The following is a 25,288-nucleotide window of genomic DNA, read 5'->3' on the forward strand; positions in this document are numbered from 1 at the left end:
GTCAGAATTCTTTTCTGGGACCCTGCTGCAAGTTGGTTTGCTTTTGGTTTCAGTCAAAATTAGGTCTTACTGAGTTGTTTTTTTTTACATTCTCGAAAATCTTGAAATGAAATCCTAGTAAGAAGTAGAGACAGAGTGCCTAACTAAACATCTGAACTATAGCAAGAAGCAGGTTAATGAAATAGAGAAGGCTGTCTTTTATCTGACTACTATGTATGTCTCAGGACTGTCATTCAGACATTCTGAACTTGTGTTCCCAGGCCATAGATGGAATTAGTTCTATGCCCCAGCCACTGAAGTTTCTACTATACATTCTTTTTGGTATAGACCACAAGTAAACTATGGCCTCTACAAACCTGTGGGTTGTCCATTTCTTTTTTCCTCCCTCCAAATATCAATGCATTAGACACTTACCACAGGTATATCATTTTTACAAAAAGACACAGCCAGACTGACTAACTTGAGAAATCTGAAGGGCTGATGTGCAGTGTACATGCCCACTAGGTGAATTTAGTTACTTTAACTGCAAGGATTAAGTAGACTTCTGACTTGTGAAGACAGCCTTTGGCACATGTCATAAAGTAGTAGGGTGTAGCCGGGAGTTGATGGCGCACACCTTTAGTCTCAGCACTTGGGAGGCAGAAGCAGGCGGATCTCTGTGAGATGAGGCCAGCCTGCTCTGCGAAGCTACACAGAGACACCAGTCTCAGAAAACAAAACAAAACAAAACATCTTGGTCCCCAGAGATACACTACTAAAAGATACAGGAATCTTGGTGCAAGAATTTTTAACAGGTAAGGCCTAGTAGGAGTCCAGTCTTCTTTGCTCTCTGGCATTCAATGAGAGGTTAAGTGGTTTTCTACAATATACCAAACTGAGAGCCAAAATATACCTTTTCTTCTCACCCCCTTTTTCTTTCTTTTTGAGAGAGGATTTCTCTATGTATCCCTGGCTGTCTGGAACTCTCTATGTAGACCAGCTTATCCTCAAACTCAAGAGATCTGCCTCCTGTCTCCCGATTGTTGTGATTAAAGCTGTTTACCACTAAATCAACTTAAACCCTTTCTCTGTATGAGTTCATTACCTTAGGTATTTGTCACAGTGATGGAAAACATATACTCTTTCCAATCCTACAGAGAAAGGATGGAGACTCTCAAAGGGCTGGCACTCAGCAGCCTATACACCACACACTGTACTATCTGGCTGGGACACTTACTTCTGAGACTACAGTGGCCACAATTAGCATCCACAGGAGGCATAGCCAGGGATGCCATGGTGCAGAGTTACCTTGCAGAGGCCCTGAAAGGTTTTCTGAGGAAAGGCACTGCACTGTCTTCCTTCCCACGGGACCTCCTGGGATTGTACTACTGAAGGCCACATTCAGGTTAACATCTTTCAGAGACAACCACATATCTGTGTTTTTTAAAAAGCACTCTAAATACCGTTAGAGCAGGAAATCACACTAGTAATCAGGAGATGGCTTGATCTCCAGCCCTGCTCTAGGCAGGATCACTCTCTCTAGGAGCAAGTGTTCTGTTTTGAGGCAAATTTAGTGTGGTACCCTATGCTAGATGAAAGGAAATACATGGCTTATTAAGTGTAAACAATGAATTGAGGGTCCTTCAGTCCAGCTCAATACAATTCCATGTTTACAATCTTTGACCAACAGGTCTTAGCCAATTACTTAGTAATCTTTAGCCCTCCAATCCATAGTGGTGAACCTGTTCAGGGGATGGAATAACACAAGTCTTTCACTGTCGTGTCGTCCGTCCGTGCCCGTGCCCCTGCCCCCCCCCCAACTTGACATACATGAAAAATGCTTGTTAAATAATTGACAAAAAATCTCATTAAGCAAAGAACTACCTGTTGCATACTAGGAACAAAAAAGTTGCCTAATTTGTAAAAACACTATAACCAGAGCTCCAGAGCCGTGTATCTGCTCATCTCAGCAGCAGTTCTGGGAGGCAAACTGACTCCAAACACACTACTAATGGCAGAATAGTAATGTCATGTTCTCCTCACAGTTGGGTCACATTGAGGAGAGCCTGACCTGGTGAACTGCCAACCCAGATAAAACAACTCAATCTACATGCTTACTACTGAGAAAGGTGTTCCAAGTGGGCTTCAGCAAAGGTGGATCGGTAACAAGCACAGCTTCTGGGAAACTGCTTTCTCTAGAGACAGAGTCTCACAATGTAGTCCCGGCTGCCCTGGAACTCACTATGTATACTCAGCCAGCCTCCAATTCAGAGATCCTCTAGCCCCTGCTTCCCAAATGGGAGGATTAAAGGTGTGGTGTCCCATGCCCAGCTATGGGGAAACTACTTTTAGCAAAGCAGATCCTATGTTGATGTCTAAGTTCTATTATGCCTGCTTAAAATCCTCATTCATGGCTTCAATTATATAGCAAAAAATGTCAGCATTATTGATAAACACCACTCCAAAGTGACTTAAGCTCAACCCAAAACTCTGATAGGACCTTGAGATGGTCCGTAGATGACAAGTTATCTCTTTAAAAATGAGCAAGGCAAGAGCTTACCTGTTGAGTGTTCTGAAGTGAGTCCACAAAGTTCTCTTTAAATGTTTTAGTATTCCCCACCTACAACTGGAGAGAAGTTTCAGGCTTTGGGACATATTGAACTGGTTCCAGAACTGGCTGGGATTCATAAGTGCTCAGATCAAACGCATTCTCCTCTCAGGGGCTGGGAAACGGGAATTAGCCTAGGGGTTGAGAATCTCCACCCCTGCCTTGGGATAGGTTATGTGGAGATGAACCAAATGCCCTCTTTCATTATCCCCAAATAGGTCTGAAGAATTACCTACTCTTACAAGTAAGTGCTAAACAGAACTCATTTAAAGTTACTATTGTGTCCGGTAAACTCAGCTGTCAATGTATACGGGGAAAACTACATTTCCAGCAGTAGCGAGACTGTCTTAGTTTAACTTCTTTCCAGCACTACAATTGTTTGGCTATTTTACGCTAAAGACTCGGTGTCTCTGAGCTCACAGTTCAAGAGGTGAGGAGGTTATACTTCCTAAGAGATCGAGGCCTCTCGGGGCACAGTGGGTACGTCCAACCTGTGCATACTTGAAGTTGCGAGAGCATGTTGCAGGAGGCTCCAAAGAGCTCAAAGTTCCCCGTAGAGCCCGTCGACAGACAGTTCAGGCGAGCCTCCTTCCGAGCCAACCTGCGTACTTCACTCCCCTTTGTAGGCGGCGAACATGTGCCACGCCGAGTGGCCCGGAAGAGAAATGACAGCTTCAGAAAACCAACTTCACCGAGGCAGACCGCGGCGCGCTAAGGCGCCAGGACGTCCCAGGCCGCAGCGGGCTCGTGCCTGCCCGCTGTCCCGGGCCGCGCTTCGACCCGCGGCTGCGCACAGCCGGGGGCGCGCCCGAGCTCGGGAGGCGGCGCCGGGCTCCCGGGCCTCGCTCCCGCCGCCGCTGGGGCGGCCTCCTTCTTACCGCCCGCCGGCCCCGCTTACCTCAGCGCGAGGACGGGAGGCGGCCACGGCTCCGCTGGGATGGGAGCAGCGTGGACAGGACGTTCCTCGACCTTTCCGCTTCTCACTGGCTCTGGCTTCAGGCACGACGCGGGCGGAACAAACGGGCTCCACTACCCGCGGGGGCCGGCCATTGTGCGACGTCATCAGGTCGCGACGGCCGTACTGCGGGCCGGCGGGCTTCCCTCGCTAGCCCCGCCCTCCTCGCGCTTCCTTCCGGACTCTGGAGCTCCGCCTCCGTGGCGCGCGCTCACAAGTCTCCGCTACTGCGCACGCTCACCGAGGTCGGCCGACCTCCTAACGAGCCATCTAGCGGCGCGTGCGCAGACTCTCTGGATTTCTGGTGGTGGTTTCCCGGGATGGGGATAGGCTGGCAGCGGGCGGATCGTGACCCGAGTAGGGAAAGCCCTTTGAGGCTCTTGGTCTGCGCGTGTAGACACTCTAGTGCCTCAAAACTTGGGATACGTCTTTGTCAGGCGAGAATCTCCTGTCTTACTAACTGTCAGTGCTTGACCAAAAGTGTTTTGGAGTGTAGCTCTGAAGTAGAAACAGCACCTGGCAAGTATGCTCGAGGTCCTGGTATTCCCCCCACCCCTTCCCAAGGAATATTTGAAGATATCTGTAGAGTTTAGAGTGGCGCTAAATATTCTTGATTTCGTTAAACATGATTAACATGACCCAGTGGAATCCCCCTAGGGCGGATTTAAGCTGTTGAAACGTTTTTACTGTCCTCTACCTCCTTACTCAGCAGGGCTCTGTTGCTGCTGCTGGCTGAAACCCCCTCATCACTACTGACAAAGGGTAGCGAGGTCATTGAGTGCTGGCCCCCTGCAAATTTTGGAGCTGTTCTTGGGTTTACATGCTTGGGGGCTGCATGTCTTCCTCTGACAACCTCAAGGTGAAAACAGCCCAGATGCTCATAAAGAAACTGTTCTAACAGCGGAACATTAATTCAGCCACAGAAAGCAGTGAAGGTCTGACACATGCTATAAGCACAGAACCTTTAAAAGGTGCTTGAGAAAAGCCAGTCATGAAACCCAAGCGGCAGAGTGCTTGTGAGGGATTTTTCTTGATTGAATCATTTGAAGTGGGAAGACCCACCTTTAATCTGGGTCTTTTGAGATGAAAGGACCCGCCTTTAATCTGGATCTTTTGAGGTGAGGAGACCCACCTTTAATCTGGGTCTTTTGAGGTGAGGAGACCCACCTTTAATCTGAATCTTTTGAGGTGAAAGGACCCACCTTCAATATGGTTTTTTTTTTTTTTTTTTTTTTTTTTTTACACGAGACAGGGTTTCTCTGTATTGTTTTGGAGGCTGTCGGTCCAGCCCGGCCTCGAATTCACAGAGATCCGCCTGCCTCTGCCTCCCGAGTGCTGGGATTAAAGGCGTGCGCCACCACTGCCCAGCCTCAATCTGGGTTTTTTGAAGTGAGGAGACCCACCCTTCATCTGGGCCACACCTTTTGGTGGCAGCCTATGTAAAGGACATGGAGGAAGGAAGCCTGCTTGCCCTCACTCTGGCAAGTCCATTTGTTCACTGGCATTAGGGCCTACTTCAGGATTTCAGTGAATACTGACGACCAGTTGAGACATCCAGCCTTGTGGACTGAATCCAGCGCACTGGATTCTTGGACTTTCCATTGGTAGATAGCCATTGTTGAATTAGCTGGGCCACAGCATGCATGCATATATAGATCCAGATAGATCTTGAATTTCCCTACTGTTCTCTATGTTCACCCCACTTCTTGCCTGAATTAATACTAAAGATCCTCCTTCTCACTCCTGGGGACTGTCCTATGCAGTCAGAGCCACATTTTATAACTCAATTTCAGTCACCTCCTTGATGGCTTGAGACTTCTCCAGTGACTTCTTTAGCCATCAGATAAAACCTAAAGTAATGCACTACCTTTCCTATGACCCAGTGCTCCCAACCCATCTCTCTGGCACTCATGTCTTCTTTCCTGGCCCTTCAATTTGCAATCTAAATTTCTCTGTCCCCAGGTGTGCAGGACAGTTTTATGTCAACTTGACACAAGCTAGAGTCATCAGAGAGGAAGGAACCTCAACTGAGAAAATTCTACCATAAGACCCAGCTTCTCCTGGTGTTGGTGGCACAACCCTTTAATCCCAGCACTGGGGAGGCAGAGGCAGGAGGATCTCTGTGAATTTGAGGCCAGCCTGGTCTGGGGAGGGCCCAGCCCATGGTGAACAGTGCCATCACTGGGCTTATGGTCCTGGGTTCTATAAGAAATTCAGGCTGAGCAAGCCATGAGGAGCAAGCTAGCAACCAGCGCTCCTCCATGGCCTCTGCATCAGCTCCTGCCTCTGGTTTCCTGGTGTGTTTGAGTTCCTGTCCTGACTTCCTTCGATTGTGAATAGCAATATGGAAGTGTAAGTCAAATAAACCCTTTCCTCCCCACTTTGCTTTGGTCATGGCGTTTCTCTCAGCAATAGAAACCCTAAGACACCAAGTCTTTACATGGGCCTCTCTAACTACCTGAATTTCCTTTGCCTGATTGACATTTATTCATCCTTAGGTCTTAGTAAGACTGGTTTTCTTTCCAGACACACTGGGTCTAAGTGCCACCTGCATGTGCCTACCACTTAGTCCTGCCAATCAGGGTATGTGCTTGGCAGTGTGTTCCATGCCAGAAATACTGGAGGTCTCTGTTTAACAGGCCCAGGTGATTCTGATGTTCAGAGCATGTGAGGCTCCAATAGGCATGGACAAGAGTAGTCAGAGATCTTACATTCACAACTGGAAAAATAAAGGAAAAATCCTGGAAATGACCCAAGTATTTATCAAAAGACATTGCAATATTGTATCTAACATTATACACTACTTACAATGTTGCAATGATTAAAAATTATATGAATCTTGAATACATAAAGGTAATATTTGGAAGTAGGGGTGAGGCTCAAAAATGATATTGAACAGGAAAGAGCAGAAGCAGAGCCACTGGAGGTGCCACTTACTGGCTTGTTCCTATGGTCTGCTCATCCTCCTTCCTTATAGCACCCAAGACCACCTGCACAGGGTGGCACCTGTCTTGGTGAAATGAGCCCTCTCGAGTCAGCCATTAATCAAGAAAACCCAATACAAACTTGTCTACAATCTGATGGAGGCATTTTTTCAGCTGAAGTTCTTCTCAGATAACTCAAGCTTGTGTCAAGTTCACAAAAACAAAACCAATTAACTAGGACAATCATGTTCACATAAGATTAGAATCATGAATATTTTTGGAGTTGTGGAGCAAGTGAAACACACATACTGCCACTAGGGGTTAAATGGTCTAGCCATTTTGGAAGGCAAGAAACATCAGTATGAACAGGAACAGTGGTGCATGCCTATGATCCAAGTACTTGGGAGACTTCAGGAGGAAGATGAGTTCAAAGCCAGCCAGGAGTGAATCTCTTGCAAACAACACAGGAAAAATATCATAATGAATGCCAAGAAAAATGCCTGAAGCCAGGCGGTAGTGGCACACACTTTAATCCCAGCACTCTAGGCAGAGGCAGGTGGATCTCGGTGAGGTGGAGGCCAACCCGGTCTACATAATGAGTTCCAGGACAGCCAGGACTGTTACACAGAGAAACCCTTGGCCCCCCCCCCAGAAAGAAAGAAAGAGAAGGAAGGAAGGAGGGAAGAAAGGAAGATAGATGCCTGAAAAGGCAAAAGTGCTGACATAGTTGCCTCTTGAGAGTGGGAAGGAAGAGAGAGATATTGGTTTTTTTAAATTGTGGCCTATACTGTGACAATGTACAAGTGTATGAAGTGTACATTTTGAGTTTTGTCAATTGTACACCAAACAATCCCACCTGGCTGAAAATTGTTCAGCCTGTTGCCACGTGTGGCACACGTCTCAGGACATGAGGCATGGAGTCGGGAGCCTGGGTCTTGCCGGTCTAACAACATAGACTCAGCCACTCCCTCCTAACGGCCCAATTCAACAGACAGATGATAGTGAAGAGCAGAGAAAAAGATTTGTTTAATGTGGTTTGGAGTTCTACCTGTTGTCTACCTGAACCCCAAAGGAGGGAATGTTGGGAACTGTAGGACTCACTTCCTGCTCCCCTCACTCCAGGGTCATGGGCTCCCAGGCCTAAAATGTTTCTCTGTACATTCTCAAGACATGCATGGACATATCCATGAATGTTTGCCCAGCCCTTACTGAGTCTGTAATGTTAAGGGTATGTGAAAAGCATTTTTGTCAGAAGGTAGCATTTGAGAAATGACAGCTTTGCTGATTCTTCATATGGCCACCAGAGCGCACCAGAGTAGTACAATTCTGGTTATAGGGTTCTTGCCGGCCAGCTTGTTAAAAGGACTTACTCAGAATATGTGGGACCTCCACTTCTGAGGTAATGAGTAAGAGTCAGGCTGGATTAGCAGGGGGCCTGCTCTCTGAAGTGGATGGGTTTATCAGCTGTTAGCTTTAGGGCTTGGTCATCCTCTATGCCCAGCTGTGATCCCACCTACCCTTTACAAGGGTCTAACCCCAGGGAGGTTGGACAGAAGATTCCCCAGACCTCTAAGCTTCTGCTGACCTTTTCTCTCGCTTCTGCATTGCAGGGCTTCAGCCACTGGCTTGTGTGAGCCACTGACTGAGCAAAAGGACCTATGTTGGGCGACCTCCTACCCATATTCAGAAGTTTATCTATGCGGGTTTGCATGTAACGTAGCACATGCTGGCCTTGAACTCACCATGTTGCCAAACCTTAACAAGTTTCTGGGATTACAGGTATGTGCCAGCATACCTGTTCTTTTTTTATATAACGTATTTTTTTTTATTTTACTTGCATTGGTGTTTTGCCTGCATGCATATCTCTGTGAGGGTGTTAGACCTAGGAGTTACAAACAGTTGTGAGCTGCCATGTGGGTGCTGGGGCTTGAACCCAAATCCTCTGGAAGAACAGTCAGTGCTCCTAACTACTGAGCCACCTCTCCATCCCCCCAACATGCCTGTTCTAAATGGTCCTGGAGATTGAACTCAAGGCGTCAAGCATTCACTAGGCAAGCACTCTACCAAACTTAGCTGCATTCCCCCAGCTCCAAATAATTTCATAAAAATAAACTTGAGATTATCAGGAAATTACCTATATGTATATTTTTGTACCTACAAACCTGCGTCATATAAAATTTTCTTGTTCTGTCAGAAATCACAAGCAGAGTTTTAAAAGTTCCCTCTCCACCTCTCCATAGGCCCAAGACAAAGGGCTAGTGTCTGTCCCATAGCTCTGAGCGTTATGGCTGAGTCAGTGGCTATTTTCTGGGTAACAACTGTGAACATCTTCCCGGTCCATTTGGAAGTATGTTGTTGGAGGCTCCAGGTCAAATGCAGAAAGTGAATTGTAAGGATGTACTCACCAAGGCTCCAGTGATGGGCTACATAAGACAGATGCACACGGGGAAATAAAGTTGTCAGCATAGACACAAGGCAGACTGGCATGCTTAGAAACTTACATTTGGAGCCGGGTGGTGGTGGTTTACACCTTTTAATCCCAGCACCCGGGAGGCAGAGGCAGGTGGATCTCTATGAGTTTGAGGTCAGCCTGGTCTACTGAGAGAGTTCCAGGACAACCTCCAAAGCTACAAAGAAACCCTGTCTCGAAAAACAAACAAAAGAAACTTATATTTGGGTGGTGGCCGTATTAACAGAGATTGGGCTGACTTGTGGAGGAAGAATCTGTTGAAGACTCTGCAGTCAGCTGTAAACTGGTTTTGTGCTGTGTGTGGCCAGCTTCCCCAAAACACATCCCTGTTTCTCATTTTACTGTGGGCTGCTGGGCTCAGCAGGTGGCTCTTCTCCACATGATAAAGCCAGGATGTCTGTATGGGCCTTGGCCTGTCTGCGTGGCCTCTGCAGCAGAGTAGCTAGGCTCATAACGGCTCTTCTGGGTTCCAGAGAACACAGAAAGCTGCCAGGCTTTGAGGCTTATTACCATTTCCCCTACATTCGGGTGTTCTTGTGGAAGGGTGTGAGCACCACGGATAGGTTCACTGGACACCTATTGTTAAAATTCCTTCCTGGGAGAGATGTAAACAATGCTAGCCCCTCCCGCTAAGCTCTCAACATACTGAGTTATGATTACATTAAAGATCATTCTGGGGAACCAGTGAATTTACTAGGCTTCCTTTGAGAGCATAGATGACAGGCTATTTACTGGCATGTTAGTGCTTTTCCCTGTAAAAGGCCATGGCAGAAAGTCTGTCTAGCAGGGATGATGGATTTCCCATAGCTGCATTGATGGAGCACTCTCAGTCTTCACGCTGACAAACTCTAGTTTCTCCCTGAGGCCACATGCAATTTAGGGCAAAATTGCATATAATAGGCAGCATGGAGTGGCTGGACATTCAGGTGAGGGTCCCATGACCCTCCCTATAGGGAGAGATCACATACCTGCAGCACTGACCACACCCCTTTGGGTGTGGTCACAGGTACGGGGAGGGGGGAAATCAGGGATAAAAGAAGGTACAGGAGTGCCCCCACCCCTTGGATCCCAGCCGAGGTTCGGAGACCATGGAGCGCTGACCTGGTTCTCAGCTTCTCATGTAAGTGATTTCTCTCTCTCTCTCTAATAAAGCTTCTTAGACCTGTAGCCTGAGCTTCTGTCTCGCCAGGTCCTGCGGCCCTTCCGCCCCCAATAAGCACACAGAGACATATTAATTATTAAACTGCTTGGCCGTTGGCTAAAGCTTTTTACTGGCTAGCTGTCTCTTAATTATTAACCAATTTCTATTAATCTATGTATTTCTACCTGCTCTTGGCTTACCTGGTAATGCCCCGGGAATGTTACTCCTGCTCTACATGGCACCCCCTGGCAGCCTCTCTCTGCATCCTCTCTCCTGCACTCTCCTCATCTGGTAACCCCACCTATACTTTCTGTCTGGCTACTGGCCAATCAGTGTTTTATTCATCAACTAATATGAGAAACATACAGAAGGACATCCCCCATCATCTCCTCTTTTCTGTCTAAATAAAAAGAAAGGTTTTAACTTTAACATAGTAAAATTTTATATAACAAAACAGTTATCAAGTAAAAACTATAGTTAATAATATTTAGTTCATTAACATTTGGCAAAATTTAAAGAAAATATTCTATCTCATCTTTGTGAGTCTAATTTTTTGTTTGTTTTTTCTGAGACAGGGTTTCTCTGTGGCTTTGGAGGCTGTCCTGGAACTAGCTCTGCAGACAAGGCTGGTCTCCACTGCTACCAATGCTCCATACCATCCTCACAGTCCTTGCTGAATCCATTTCTTTCTTAGGTCTCCCGTGAGATAGTCTTGTCAGAGCCTGTGAACTGGGCACCCAGCACCACTTCCCCCATGCCCGGGTCCCTTAGAGGGGCATGGCCTTTCACTGTTTCCCAGTCCCTGACATTCAGGCAGACCGTAGATACCGAAAGATAACCAGACATCCCCAGTGGCTCCTATGAGTCAGTCCACCGGGGACTGATCCCCTCACATTGCCCTATATTGTGAAGCTTTTGTCTCAAGGAGGGATGGGTGGTCACCTTGCTCAGCTTCTGCTTCGGCAGCACTCAGGCTGATCTGTCTGCCCCATGTCCCACAGCCTCACAAAGCCACGTGACAAGGGGTTCCTGCATTGTTTGTTTGGAAGTCTCCCCTAGTTCCCACAGCTTGCTGTGGAATATTATTGTAACTAGGCAAAGACGTGTTACACTTGCTTGTGAAGCAGAATATTACTTTAACTATGTAAAGGTGTGTTACTTTTGTCTATGCTGCATTTGTTTAACTATGAAAAGAGGTGTTACGTTTGCTTTACCTTGCCTGCCTAAGAACCCTGATTGGTCTGATAAAAAGCCGAACGGCCAATAGCTAGGCAGGAGGATCAGCGGGGCTGCCAGGCAGAGAGCATAAACAGGAGAAGAACAAGAAGGAGACAATGAGGGACATGCCTGGGGCCAGAAGCCAGGCAGCCATCACCCAGCCAGCCAGACACAGAGACAGTAAGAAAGTAAGAAAAGGTGAGTCCTGAGACAAAGGGGGCTTTATATAAAGAGAAACAGGTTAATTTAAGTTGAAAGACATAGCCAGAAATGTGCCTAAGCTAGGCCGAGCATTCAAAACCAGTCTAGTGAGTGTCTATGTCAAGATTTTGGAGCTGGTTGGTAGCCCCCCCAGAAAAAGCCTGGTACAGTCATTCACTATTCTGATTCCCTTAGTCTTCCACATCTGACCATTGTTAAGGCTTCTGCACACCGGAGCACAGATTTTTTTCCTTTCGCTATATTGGGGGTTGGACCCAAGGAACGTCTTCTATCACTGTTAGGTTGTTCCCTCCCCACAGGTTCCAGGTTCCAGAGTTCCAGGAGAGGCACTGTATTGCTGGTTTAATATGGGCCTCTTCCCTCTGGCCCCTAACCATAAACACAAGGGACCAATATTATCCTTCTCTTTCATCTAACTTACTTGATAAGTCTCTGACCAACACTGCAGGGCCAGCCTCTTATCCCTTTCTCCCTCCAGGCTGCCACCTCAGCTTTGAGTAGATCTATGGGAGAGGCCAGGCTGCCTCTGCAGCTGTCTGCTGATATCTCCGTTCTTCATGGGCTTGTAATGCCTGTCCTCAGACCATCTCCACACTTCCTAGGTGACCCCCACCATCAAGCAGGTATGCCATTCCATACCACCTAGAAGACTACCGTCCTGAGATTTTCCCCACAGAACTCTCCATCACTTACACGGTTTCACCTTAGATGTCTCAATCTCCACCTTGTTGCCACTATCCTGCAAACCCTATATGGATATCTAACATGTCAAAATTTCCTGTGTAAACAACCTCTCCTCTCCTCCACATAACTTCATTTTTTTAGTTTGTCTCTTTCTCCTTCCCAGGGAGGAGAGGTAAACACTCCCCTCCTCTGAGGGTCCAGAGGATAAACTGAAGCACAATTCCACCAAAGCTCACTCTGGAGATCCAGTTTATTGGGCCTCCTTACAGAGCATAGGTGACTGGGTTATTTACTGGAATGTGGGTACTTTCTCCACCCCCAAGAGATTGTACTAGAAAGTCCTTACTCAGTTGGGATAATGGCTTTCTCAAAGTCATATAGATGGAGTCCTGCTCCTCCCACGGTCCCCCCAGGCCTATATACTCTAGCCCCTTCCCAGTCCACTTTCTCACAGACACTGCAGTTCATCCATGGGGCTCAGGTAGGAGCTGCAGTCCTATCTAGCCACTCCCCAGGTTCCTCTCTGGGCTCTTTGTCTTCTTCCTGTCAAATAGAGGATTGCTCTGCTGGCTAGTGGAGGTTTCTTGCCAGCCAGATAAATTCCTGGGACCACTCCCACCCAAGCTGAGCAGGAGACTGCATCCCTGCTTCCTCCTCCTGGGCCCCCTGCTGGAGAGGTCTAGGATGCTGATGTTGATGTAAACTGGCATTGGGGCTCTCAGCTCTGCAAAGGGAGGGTGAGAGGAGAGCTGAGGAGCCAGGAGAAGTTGGTAGAGCTGTGTGTGTGTGTGTGTGTGTGTGTGTGTGTGTGTGTGTGTGTGTGGTGCAGACCCGCATAATGTGTGATACTGCAGTCGGCAGAACATAAAACCTCCTTCCATGGAATGACTGAAGCTCAGGCATTCTCTCTCTCTCTCTCTCTCTCTCTCTCTCTCTCTCTCTCTCTCTCTCTCTCTCTCTCTCTCTCTCTCTCTCTCCTTCCTTCCTCCCTCTCTCTCCCCCTCCCTCCCTCCTTCCCTCTTTCCCTCCCTCTCCCTGTCTCTCCTCTCTCTCCATCTCTCCCTCTCTCTCTCTCTCCTTTCCCTCATTCTATGCTTCCTTCCTTTCCCTCTCCTCTCCTCCCTTTCTCCTTTCCCTCCTCCTCCCCATCCCTTCCTGACGTGAAAGAAGGAGAATGCATTGAGTCTTCGCTGGGTAAGTTCTCTGACCTTAGAAGTTTTCTTGGGGTGTAAGGGCTGCTGGAGGGGGCAGGGTCTGGCTGGGAGATGGCATACAGTGGCTCCCACGGAGGTTTCTGCAGAACAGGCATAGCAGTAGGTGACAGTCCTTGGAGACAAGGTGTCAGGAATGGACCTCTGCAGCTCTGGCTTCCACATCTGGAGGAGCTCTGTGAGGTCTCTGGATTCGGTCCTGGTTACCCGCTTCCTGATGACTGCAGAGAAAGAAGGATGCTGGGGTTGAAGCAGCTGCTAGGTCCTGCAGATCGTGTAGTGCTCTGCTTCAGCTAACAGGAAAGGGCTGGCTTTCAGTTTCCCAGCCATGTGGGGTAGACATGTCATGTATGTTTCCATGTGAGCATGTGAGAGTGAACAGTATATATGCCTAGACTGTGAAAAGTCAGCCTGTGGGGTGTGTGTGTGTGTGTGTGTGTGTGTGTCTGTCTGTCTGTCTGTCTGTCCTGTAATATGGGCACAGGGCATGCATGTCAGGGCTGAATGTCAAGTGTGTACACAGAGTGTGTATTGCACACACGTGTAAGGTTTGTAATGTCTGTATGGGCAGTCATTGTGGGTCAGGTACAATTTTTGGTTTGTATTTTTGTGTGTGCATGTGTATACCTGGATGTATGCTCAGCACAGGTGCATTGCATATGTGTGGGCACAGGAGCGTTGTGTGTGCATATGTATTGTGTGGGTACTGTGTGTATAGCTGTGTGTGACCTGCATCCCGTGTACAGCTGTGTATTGTGTGTGGGTAGCATCTGTGGAGGCACAGCTTCTTCATGAGTCCTGCCTTGTTCTGATGGGCTGGTCCCTGTCCTGGGGGTTGTCCCTGTCCTGGGGGCTGTAGTAGTGTTGTGGGGCTGTGCATCATGCTGAGCAGAAGTGGATAAGCACCTGGGTGAGGTGATCTGTTGCCTGCTCCAGGTCATTTCAGGGTTTATGCCATGCTGAGCTTTGCATGTGTTTGTATATCAATCACACTGAAAGGGAACAAGCGCTGAGGTGTGTGGGTGTGTAGGACTGAGTATGGTGCGTGATGTGTGTATATGTGTATCTGTTGAGTATGTTGTATTTTGTATACTGTGTGTGTAAGATGTGTTGTATATTATAAGGTGTGTGTGTCTGTTGTAGCTTGCCTTCTATTTGTATGTAGTGTGGTATTTGCCTGGAGTTTGCACTGTGTGTCACATGTGGCATGTATGTGTATGTGCACTCCAAGCTGAACCACATTTTGCTCCTGGGTTGGTGCCCACCCTATCTGGATCCCAGCACAACTCCTTTGTAGTCATCCCCAGGGAGCTGGTACTCCATGGTTCTCAGAACTCATACCACTTCCTCCACTTGGCCCTCTATGTCCTCAGCCTTAGACACTTGCATATCTGCAGGCAAACAGAGGTTCAAGGGCTGGTACAGCTGCTCTGGGCTTCAGGCTGGGCAGCTGAGCCCTCCCACACTCAATCGTAGGCTGGGACCACATCATGCGTTTTGGAACATTATAGAACTGCAGCAGCAGCAGCTGTACCCCAAGACAATTCTCCACATGGTGGCAGAACCATCCATCTCCCCATGCTGATGGCTGCTGTATTTCCACCTCCAGCCCTGACTCTGGAGCTGTCCTCGATGCTTCCCCATTCTGCACTGCAGTGGAGGGCAGTGCCTTAAACCCAGCCTCTAAATATGCATCCGCCTGACCCCTACATTGACTCCTTTCTTGGTTTTCCCATCTGAGCCCTGTTACAGCATCTCCCCACTCCCTATAGTCTGCCCTGATGCTATCTAACGCCCTGTCATGCTGTCTCCTGAGACCCTGATTTGTCCTTATCTCCTCCCCAGCTACTGCCTGGCTGAGCCCTGATCCCTCTTACCTGACTGTCAGCCTGCCTCCTCACCTCTGCCTGTGCCTCTACTGACTTTGCTGGGATCTGTGGGTCCTCTGAAACCCTTTTCAATCTGCATATTAGAGCACATTACTCCTTTGCTTAAAACCATTGGCAACTCCTACAAACAAACAAACCCTGGGCCTGTGAGACTCATGGGACTGTAGCTGGCCTTTTCCCTGCTTCCTCACTCAGCAGTGGTCACATAGTATTTATCCTGTAGCCATAATGCAATACATGCAACACTCTTCCCTGGAAAGAAGCTGCTGTTACCACCCACTAGACTGATGGGGAAACTGAGACTTAAGAGTTCTACACTATTTTTAAAGAGGGTTGGAAAAATGACTCAGCAGTTAAGAGCACTGGCTGCTCTTCCAGAGGACCAGGGTTCAATTCCAAGTACCCATATGACAGCTTAAAATTGTCTGTAACTCTAGTCCAGGGGATGTGATGCCCTCTTACAGCTTCCATGGGTATTAGGTACATGGTCATACATTCAGGGAAAACACACATGCACATAAAAAATAAAAAGGAAAAACTGAAATAATATTAAATAATAGACACAGATCATTTGCCAAGGTCAAGGCCGGGGACATTTTAGGCTTCACTGTTTCTACGCTCCTAGCATCCCTGAGAAGTAGGTGTCTGTCCTTCCTATCCACGGGTGGGTGTGCTGAGGCTTAGGGATGCTGCAGACTCAGCAGCGAAGCCTCCAGTTTTCTCAGCAGAGAGCCTGGCAGCGCATATAGTCCCCTCCAACTTCCATGGTGGGCTGTTTCCTGCATCCACACAGGAGAGGAAGCCTCATGGTGGCACCATTTACTGTTATTGGAGGAATGGCAACATACCATGCACACTCTATGACCTGCTCCAGTGAAGTTTCCATGCTACACAGCACCAGGTCTCTGAATGCAGTGTCCTGGACTGGTAGCTACAGATTCACAGATGCTATATAGTCCAGCCCAACCTCTGGCTGCCTCTCAGAGCTTCCTCTTCCTACCCCTCCAGGGCTGCAGGGCATCACAGAAAACGCCAGCAAGATGGACGGTCCCATTAATGTCTCACTGGTTCACGGGGATTCCACGCTGGGTCTGCCAGAGTACAAGGTGGTCTCAGTCTTCCTAGTGCTCCTAGTGTGCACTACGGGCATTGTGGGCAATGCCATGGTGGTCCTGGTGGTGCTGACCTCACGAGACATGCACACGCCCACCAACTGCTACCTGGTCAGCTTAGCTCTAGCTGACCTAATTGTGCTGGTGGCTGCGGGGCTGCCCAATGTCTCTGACAGCCTGGTAGGGCACTGGATCTATGGACATGCTGGCTGCTTGGGTATCACCTACTTCCAGTATCTAGGCATCAATGTCTCCTCCTGCTCCATCCTGGCATTTACTGTGGAGAGGTAAGTACCCACAGGTTACCCCATGTCTTCGTCCTTCCCATTGTCTTCCTGGATTCAAGCAGGGACTCCTGGTAAATTGAGGCTCCACTGAACATAAGGGGAGCTAAGCCAGTGTGGGGTTCCAGAAGAGCCAGCACACTGCTTCTGCCCTGCTTCTAGATTACTGTAGGGCACCAGGGAAAGTCTCTGACTTCCTCTGAGTCTGAATTTCCCATCTGGAACACAGGCACTTGGAAGGTCTTTCTCACCATCCCCCACTACTGGGCACTGAACCCTGGGTCTTCCACCCACTAGGCAAGCCATAGATCCAATCTTTTTTTTTTTTTTTTTTGGGTTTTCGAGGCAGGGTTTCTCTGTGGCTTTGGAGGCTGTCCTGGAACTAACTATTGTAGACCAGGCTGGTCTCGAACTCACAGAGATCCGCCTGCCTCTGCCTCCCAAGTGCTGGGATTAAAGGCGTTAGCCACCAACGCCCGGCCATAGCTCCAATCTTTAAAAAAAAAGTTAAACTTGAGACAGACTTGTTAAGGTTGACTATAAACTTGTGATCCTCCTGTCTCTGCCTCTCAAGAAACTGAAATAACAGGCCTGTGCTACTGTGCTCAGCAATGGTGTGTCTTTTGAGTCTTCTCCAGCTTGAATTTTTATTTGTTTGTTTGCTTGTTTGTTCATTTAATGAGACAGTGTTACACTATGAATACATACTTGGAATAGATACTTGAACTCTCTTTGTAGCTGAGGCTGACTCAAACTCATTGCAATCCTACTGCTTCGGCCTCCTGGGTTCTGGAATTCCAAGTGTGTACCACTATGTCTGGCTTAGCTCTGCTTGTAACACCCCAGAGACATGTTGATCCAAAGCCTGAATTTGGCATCAAACTCAGCTGCACCCATGGTAGGAGTTGAGGCTTTGGTTTCAGTAACTTGTTAGGGATAGCCAGAATCTGGACAGACCCCAGGTTTGTCATATCCAAACACTAGGTCTACTTCTACAATCCCCATCTGTGCTTGTTTGGGGATAAGTCAGCATGGGGATGTCTCATCTACACCATGTGATAGTCTCCCGGGGCCTAAGTATGAGCAATAAGGAGATCTGCCTGGAGAGCTGTATGGTATAACTCCTGCCTTTGGTAGAGCGTAGCAGAAAACACTTTGATAGCATGTGGTGGTCAAAGGCACCTTTGAGAGGCATGGAGTCACAGGACAGTACATTTCCAGGCTGCTTTCTGTTCCTCTTGGAAGGCTGACTTTCTTCTGCCTGTCCTTGAATTTTCCTCACCTTAAACCTTTGCAGTCTTCTACATCCATCCTTGTAAAGTACAGCTCAGCCACCATTACTCAGACAGGGCTCAGCTTGGGTCGGTGTCTCAGACATAAGAGAAGCAGTCCCATGACCTCTCGAACCAACATACCTTGCCTGTGCTCCTCAGGTATATCGCCATTTGCCACCCAATGAAAGCACAGACTGTGTGTACCGTGGCCCGGGCCAAACGGATCATCGCAGGCATTTGGGGGGTTACATCCCTCTATTGCCTACTCTGGTTCTTCTTGGTGGACCTCAACATCCATGACAATCAGCGCCTGGAATGTGGCTACAAGGTGTCCAGAGGCCTCTACCTGCCCATCTACCTGCTGGATTTTGCTGTCTTCTTCATCGCACCCTTGCTGGTGACCATTGTGCTGTATGGGTTCATTGGGAGGATCTTATTTCAGAGCCCATTGTCCCAGGAGGCCTGGCAAAAGGCAAGACACCCCGATGGGCAGGGCGAGGGTGCACCAGGCAGCTGCTCTAGGTCCAAGAGCTCCACGTCCTCCCGGAAGCAGGTTAGGAGTCCCCGTGGGTGCAGGTGGGGGTTGCATGTGGGGAGAATAATAGAGAGAGGCAAACATAAAACACATAGGACATGACCGGCAAAGCAGGTAAATGGAGCAGTCACTTGATCTTTCATTTGCCAGTCCATCCATACATCCCTACATCCACATATATCCATGCATCTATGCAATGCCTGCCCAGCCTTACATATGCCAGGTGGGTGCTAGGGCGCAGGGAGAACATGGAAACTCAGTCAGATGCCCTCCTTGAACTACAACAGTGGAACAAGTAAACACAACCCTGCCCAAGAACAGGAAGGAAGGAAACATAGGAACAAATGATGCTGCAGAGCAGGGGTTCAGGAGGCCTTGCTAAGAGGTGACGAATGGGCAGAGCTCTGATGTTGGCAGGGGAGAAAGTCAGGCTGGTGCAGGGAAGCATTCCAGGAAGAGGAACAGCCAAGCTTGAGGCTGAGGTGGCAACCTGAGTTCTGAGAGATGCCCCAAGTTGCTGGTCTTGGCATCCCTCCTGTCAGCTTGTCCCCATGCTTGGTGAGTGTGTCTCACAGCCATGCCCTCCTGCCTTTCCTCTCCACAGGCCACCAGGATGCTGGCAGTGGTTGTGTTCCTTTTTGCAGTGCTGTGGACCCCCTACCGCACACTGGTGCTGCTCAACTCTTTCTTGGCCCAGCCTTTTCTGGACCCCTGGGTCCTGCTATTCTGCCGCACCTGTGTCTATACCAACAGTGCCATCAACCCTGTCATCTACAGTCTTATGTCCCAGAAGTTCCGGGCAGCCTTCCTGAAGCTGTGCTGGTGCAAGGCAGCCGGGCCACAGAGGCGTGCAGCATGCGTCACTGCCAGCAGCTACAGTGATGTCCAGGAGACCCCACGAGGACCTGAGAAGATGCAGCTGGGCTCTGACGAGGTCTCACATCCCTCAGCAGCTGGGTCCCTGCATTGCCAGCAAGAGCCCCATTTCAGTGTGCTGTGAGGACCCCTGCCTGGCCCCTGGCTCCACTCTCTGTGTTGACTGGCTCACTGGTCTGGTTGATAACTGCTCTGAGCCCTGGTGGAGCGCCAGGAGAGGGACAGATAGCTCATTGTTTATGAGTCATCAGAGGTCCCTTTACCATGAAGGAGGACACTGGAATGTCCTCAGCTGGGTCCTGTGTGAGTAGTTCTCCACTCTGAGTGAGGCTGGTGGGAACAGGGAGGGGGCTGGAGGCTGGAGGTTCAGTCTCACCCCCCTGTATGCTCAAAACTTTTCATCTGTTTTCACTCAGTACTTTGTATCTTTTGGAGTTTATTTTGAAGGAATGTCCTTCCAAGCTTTGATCACTTCTGCCCCTTGGTGAATCCATGTGTACAGGTTTCACATGTGGTCACTGGACAGTGAGGGTTACATAGGATGGGTGTCCCACCCAGTCACACTGGAATCCAGGGCTGTTCCATGATGCTCATCACTGGCCCCGGTTCCCCTTCCAGTCTTCCGTTACAGTGGGAAGCCCTGTAAGAGAACCCGCCAAGCAAGCTCACCCACCACAGATGTTCTTGAAGGACACCATTTGTCTTCAGAACCAGCACCAAGAAACCACCTCTACCTCCTTGGCCCCAGATGTGCAAGCTTGGCTCTCTGGACCCACTCTGCCAGCTGCTGTCCCGCATGCTATGTCTCAAGAGATGTCAGAAAAAGCCTTGGCTGGGAGTCAGTCCCATCACTGCCTACAGGACTGGTGGCTGAGTCTGAGGACAGCAGGCCTCCATTCCCTACACTGTAAATGGGATCAGTGACCCTAACTTGGTCCTGGGACCCCAAAGCTGAGAGACACAGTAGCAAACATGTTTCAACAAGCAAGGGTGGCCACTCTGTGACTGGAGACCTCAATAAGACAAGAATTGGGGGATGCGTGTTGTGTGTGTGTGTGTGTGTCTCTGTGTGTGTGTAGAGTATGTAGTTGGACCAGGTGTGGTCCTAGTGACTCATTCTGCTCTGGGGACCTGGGGTACTCCAAAATAGATGTGGCTTTTTTAGGGGCTCTGATTGCTGAGTCTGATCTGGTGGGGTAGGACATTTAGAGACTCAGGGAGATGAAAGGGCCTTACTGGGGGAAAGCCAACACAATGGTTGGGGGCCACCCAGGGCATCTGGAGCCCTGCCTGAGGCCTCCCCTTGCCATGGCCTCCAGCCTGAGAGGCATGGGTTCTCTAGAAGCTCACACCAAGTTTGCTGCCCCAGGGCAGGACTTGCTCCGCCCTCTTCCTGAGCCAGCTGTTCCTGCCATCCTTTGAGTCCCTTTACCCTGTGTCTTAAGACCATGATGCCCTTTCTTACCACACCCATGTGACATGCAGGTGTCCCCTAGATGATGTGGCCAGACAAACATGATTCCCAGCTCTATTCTGTCTCCTGCACCATTGTCTGAGATCAGAGCTTATGTTCACTGCAAGAAGTCAAATGAGGGAACAAACATGGAGGGATGGCAGGTCAGGTCCAGCCATGGTCTCCCATGCTGCCCGGTCTGCCTGTGTGAGCTGCAGTCACTGCACAGCCCAGATGTGTGACCTCTTTCTATGACTATGGCCTGTACAAAACCTTGCTGGCATCAGACACACCAAACTCACCGTTCCTAGTTAACTGCTCCCTTGAAACGCAGCATTGTCACCAGCCTGGCTGCATGGCATCTGTTGCAGGGTGGAACAGCCATCGCCTCCCGTCACTACAGCTCACACTGGCCTGCACTTGAGTTAAGCCCACGATGCTGACAGCAGGTGGTGGGATCCGCAGGTGTGGCCAATGCCTGCTGACTCAACTCTGTACACTGTCCTTACCCCCATGCCTCCCAATGGCACCTGAGCACTGCCTCTGGCCCTTCCTGAAAACCTCTCTCCCCTAGTGTCACAGCAAGAGTTGGGCCCTTAATGCTTGTACCACCTCAGGAAAGAATTCAAGCAGCTCATGAATAGTAGTAGCAGAAGCTAAACCGAGCTGCGATCCCAGGCCCAGTGAAATTTCACCGAAAGAATGGAAAGCAGTCTAGACAGGAGTCATGAGGAGGGCATTTCCATTGTCCTAAACTTTTTCCTCCCAACCCTAAGGTGAAGTTCTGAAATTTGAAAACCCCAAGAGCCACGTGACTTGCTGTACATTGCACATGTCTCTGACTAGAAGTTACCTGCAAAGTCCATCAGGGGTCAGAGTGGCAATGCCGATGACATAGCTTAGAGGGCTGCAGTTCACTGGGGATAGGGTCTGTCTGGTTGAATCTAGTTCTTTCCTTGTTGTATGCATCAGAGGCAGTTGAAACATCCTTACTCATGAAGCTGTAAGTATAAAATGCTACAATCCCAGAATCCTGAATGTTAACTCCTTGTCCACTCTTGTCTAGCTAATCACTAACGTCACTGTGATTACGTACTTAATGTCACTGTGCATGGGGAAAGAACAGAGTTCCCATCATCTCCAAGTATGGGCAGAGCCACTGGCCATCAGTCTGTTGATGCCTAGTGCTGTGATTAAATGCATGTGTGCCACCATCACTCATCTCTTTTGTAGAGCATGAGATCAGTGGCCACTCCCACTCTTGGCTTGGAATGCTTTGTTTGGCACAATTGCTGGTTGATTGGTGAGTGCTGCCTAGGTGTATGGTGTCCTATTATACTGGGTTTTCTCTGTTAAGTAATGACCTCAGCTCTGATATGGGATGAAGCGGGCCAGCAGCCCCAGGATTGCACTCGTCATGTTTTTTGTTTTGTTTTGGTTTTTTGAAACAGGATTTCTCTGTGTAACTTTGGAGCCTGTCCTGGCACTCGCTCTGTAGACCAGGCTGGCCTTGAACTCACAGAGATCCACTTGCCTCTGTCTCCCGAGTGCTGGGATTAAAGGCATGTGCCCCAGGGTTGCACTGGTCTTATAAAGAATGTGTAGGTGTTTGGCCACTGTGGCCTCCTGCCTCAGAAACAGGCTGCCCAGGATATACTGAACACCCTGGAGAATAAAAACATGGAGTAGACTTCAAGGGTCTAATTGGCCCTGAATCAGAGTTTGCTTTATGCTCACAGCAAGAGCTCTGTCCTGGGAGGCAGCTGAGAACCCATGAATGGAAAGACTGCAGAGAAGGATACGGGAGACGTGAGCCTTCTTCAAGACTGCCTAATGACACACTGACATTTATAACTATATGTTTGCTCATGTGTAATATAAAGTCTTTTACATAAACTGAGCTATGCTTGTAACAAGATTGGACAACCTGTCTTAGGCATGCTTTCCCTGGGATGCCTGTTCCCAAATGTGGGCTCTGGAAGCTTCTCAGGTAACAGCATACTACAGACACCTTGTGTCTCTCCCATGCGACCCAGTCAGGTACATCTATTCAGTCACTAGTCACTCAGGGTCAGCCCTGAAAAATGCTGGTCAATTCTATGACATGATGGCCTTCTCCCCTGAGGAGACTAGGTGCTTGCTCTTCAGAACCATGGTCAAAAGCAGTGTCTGGCAAGAGCAGCTCATGAGTGGAACAGGGAGGGGCAGATGTTGAGGGCTGGAGTCAAGCACAGGAAATATACAAAGCTGAGGGCACCCAACCAGGTGGCCACCTGTGATCTAGTTTGCTGTCTCGGGGGGACGGGGACAGGAAGCCCAGTGCAGCTTGTGGAACATTGCTGGGACAGTGAAGATGACAGCTAAAGGCAGCCAAGGAAGGATACCCCAGGATGAAGCCCAGGGTAGAGGCTCACGGAGGAGAGGGCAGCAGCCCTGTACCAGCCACTAATATCGAAAGCAGATGGTGGTGTCTGGTTTGACTCCTCTAAAACCAACTGGAACGGAAGACAGAAACAGCTGCTGTTCTGGGAAGGTGATGATTTGATTTGGGAGGCAGGGAAGGAAGAAAAGTGAATAAAAGGTACAATACGGAGACAGTCACACCTGACTTGGTACCACTGGGGACCTTATGTACAGCTGTGAGGTTTGTCCTCTGCATCCTCCTCCCAAGGACAGATGCCATTTGCCATGATTCCCATTGGTTGATGACTGCCCTGGGTATCAAACCTCTATTCTTGTGACCTCCATCCTGTGGCAGAGAAGAACCAAGTGACTTAAGTTCTGGGCACCCACACATAGCAATGGGTTGGAGTGGGGTGGGGTAGGTGGTGGGGCACACAGAGAATCCACCACAGACATGGCATCATTGAGGCCCTCAGAGCACACTGTCCTTGATCTTCAGTGCAAGAGACAGGGAACTATGTGGACAAGACACCATGTTAGAACAGAAACTGTCCAGGTGGTGTCAGTGTGATGATGGCTGCTCAGGGAGTGAGGCCCTTAATGGGTGTCCCCTAAGCAGCTTGTGAGTTACGTGGATGCACCAGGAATAGAGGTTCAGCTCCCCTATACGGAGTATAGAAAGCTGGGCTCACATAAGTCAGGCCCACTAGAGGAGACCTACTGCATTGAAGACCGGCAGATCAAAGCTCCCATTTCTTTACTGGGAAACCCAGACCCCAGGAAGGGAGAGAACTTGCCTCTCTCTAATATATATAAATATAAATAATATAATACAAATTTAAATTAGAAACAATCTTGTTTTACATATCAATCCCAGTTCCCTCTCTCATCTTATTCCCCATCCACTCCCCAGGGAGGGTGAGGCCTCCCATGAGGGATCATTAAAGTCTGTCTCGTCATTTGGGGGAGGGCCTAGGCTCTCCTGTGTTGCTAGGCTGAGAGAGTATCCCTAATGGGAATGGGCTCCCAAAGTTCATTCGTGCACTAGGGATAAATACTGGTTCCACTGCCAGAGGTCTCATAGACTGCCCAGGCCTCCCAACACCCACCTTCAGGGGGCCTGGTTCAGTCCCACGCTGGTTCCCTAGCTGTCAGACTGGGGTCCGTGAGCTCCCACTTGCTCAGGTCAGCTGTTTCTGTGGGCTTTCCCAGCATGGTCCCAAACCCTCTGCACATCACTCCTCCCTCTCCACAACTGGACTCCAGGAGTTCAACTCAGTGCCCAGCTGTGGGTCTCTGCTTCTGCTTCCATCAGCCACTGGGTGAAGGCTATAGGATGACTTGCCTGTCTCTTAGCAATGCTGTCCTGGTTCCCATTGTTTGAAGCTTGGAAGAGTAACAGTCCATCATGGCCAGATCCCCAAGGGGCACAGAGGCTTCTCTGCTGGTCAAGTTGAAACTGCATCTACACAGCACTGTGGCAGGTTTTGTAACTCCTGAAAGTGATCAGGGTTCCCAGTCTCTGTAGGTGGTTACGGGAAAGATTCCACATCCTGTCCTGGCCCTGAAGGTGCCCTTGACCCAGGATGCAAAGGTCAAGGTGGGAGGAGCCCAAGGGTTCAGACACAGGATACCAGGAAGTACACTTCTAGTTCAAGTGAAAACCAGAAGTCAGACTGAGTGCGAGTTGCTCGTGCTGTCCTGCTGACTGGATTCAACACTGAAAAAGCCACTTAGGGGAGGCAGTGACCAGGGGACCCCACTTTAAAATAATAAGGAGGGGATGAGAAGAGGTGGGAAGGAGGGAGATGAACCAGGGATCCTCCAATAGGTTGAGGGATCAGGAGGTTGTGAGAAGCAGGAGTGACTGAGGGAGAAGGAGCCCTGCACACACACACACACACACACACACACACACACACACACACACACACACACACACACACATACACACACGGTACTGAAGAGCCACAGGCCTGGCATGTAAGCGTCCTCAGTTCTCACTTGTGTTCCTACCAACTGCTTGAGACACCAGCTGCCTGCCACCTCT

The 25,288-nt window shown here is 49.1% G+C and overlaps 2 protein-coding genes across 6 annotated transcripts in view; one reads left to right on the forward strand and one right to left on the reverse strand.

Moving 5' to 3' along the window:
• Zc3h18 (zinc finger CCCH-type containing 18) overlaps positions 1-3,629 on the reverse strand; it is a 41,691-nt gene extending 38,062 nt beyond the window's left edge. Inside the window, exons 1-2 of one of the 4 annotated variants that reach the window (XM_021229002.2) lie at positions 3,486-3,622; positions 2,540-2,605 (exon numbers count right to left, since the gene is read on the reverse strand). The gene's annotated coding sequence lies outside the window, so the exon portion shown is untranslated. Of the gene's footprint in view, positions 1-2,539; positions 2,606-3,485 lie in introns of all 4 variants that reach the window. The other 3 variants (XM_040735532.1, XM_005073122.4, XM_013115692.3) reach the window with 3 other exon arrangements.
• Positions 3,630-3,684: 55 nt separating this feature from the next.
• Positions 3,685-22,728, forward strand: LOC101844194 (thyrotropin-releasing hormone receptor). 2 transcript variants are annotated; one of them, XM_040735540.1, is made up of 6 exons: positions 3,685-4,065; positions 8,077-8,245; positions 11,996-12,140; positions 16,310-16,700; positions 18,131-18,524; positions 19,111-22,727. In XM_040735540.1, exons 1-6 carry the CDS (start codon positions 3,863-3,865, stop codon positions 19,504-19,506), a joined length of 1,698 nt encoding a protein of 565 aa, XP_040591474.1. In that variant the 5' UTR covers positions 3,685-3,862; the 3' UTR covers positions 19,507-22,727. The 2 variants fall into 2 exon arrangements, with proteins under 2 accessions (XP_040591474.1, XP_021084590.2); XM_021228931.2 differs by lacking the exons at positions 3,685-4,065; positions 8,077-8,245; positions 11,996-12,140 and adding an exon at positions 13,278-13,395 and having other exon boundaries at positions 19,111-22,728.
• Positions 22,729-25,288: the final 2,560 nt, after the last annotated feature.

This window comes from Mesocricetus auratus, unplaced genomic scaffold (genome assembly GCF_017639785.1).
Source record: "Mesocricetus auratus isolate SY011 unplaced genomic scaffold, BCM_Maur_2.0 Super-Scaffold_6723, whole genome shotgun sequence".
Taxonomy (NCBI): Eukaryota; Metazoa; Chordata; class Mammalia; order Rodentia; family Cricetidae; genus Mesocricetus; species Mesocricetus auratus.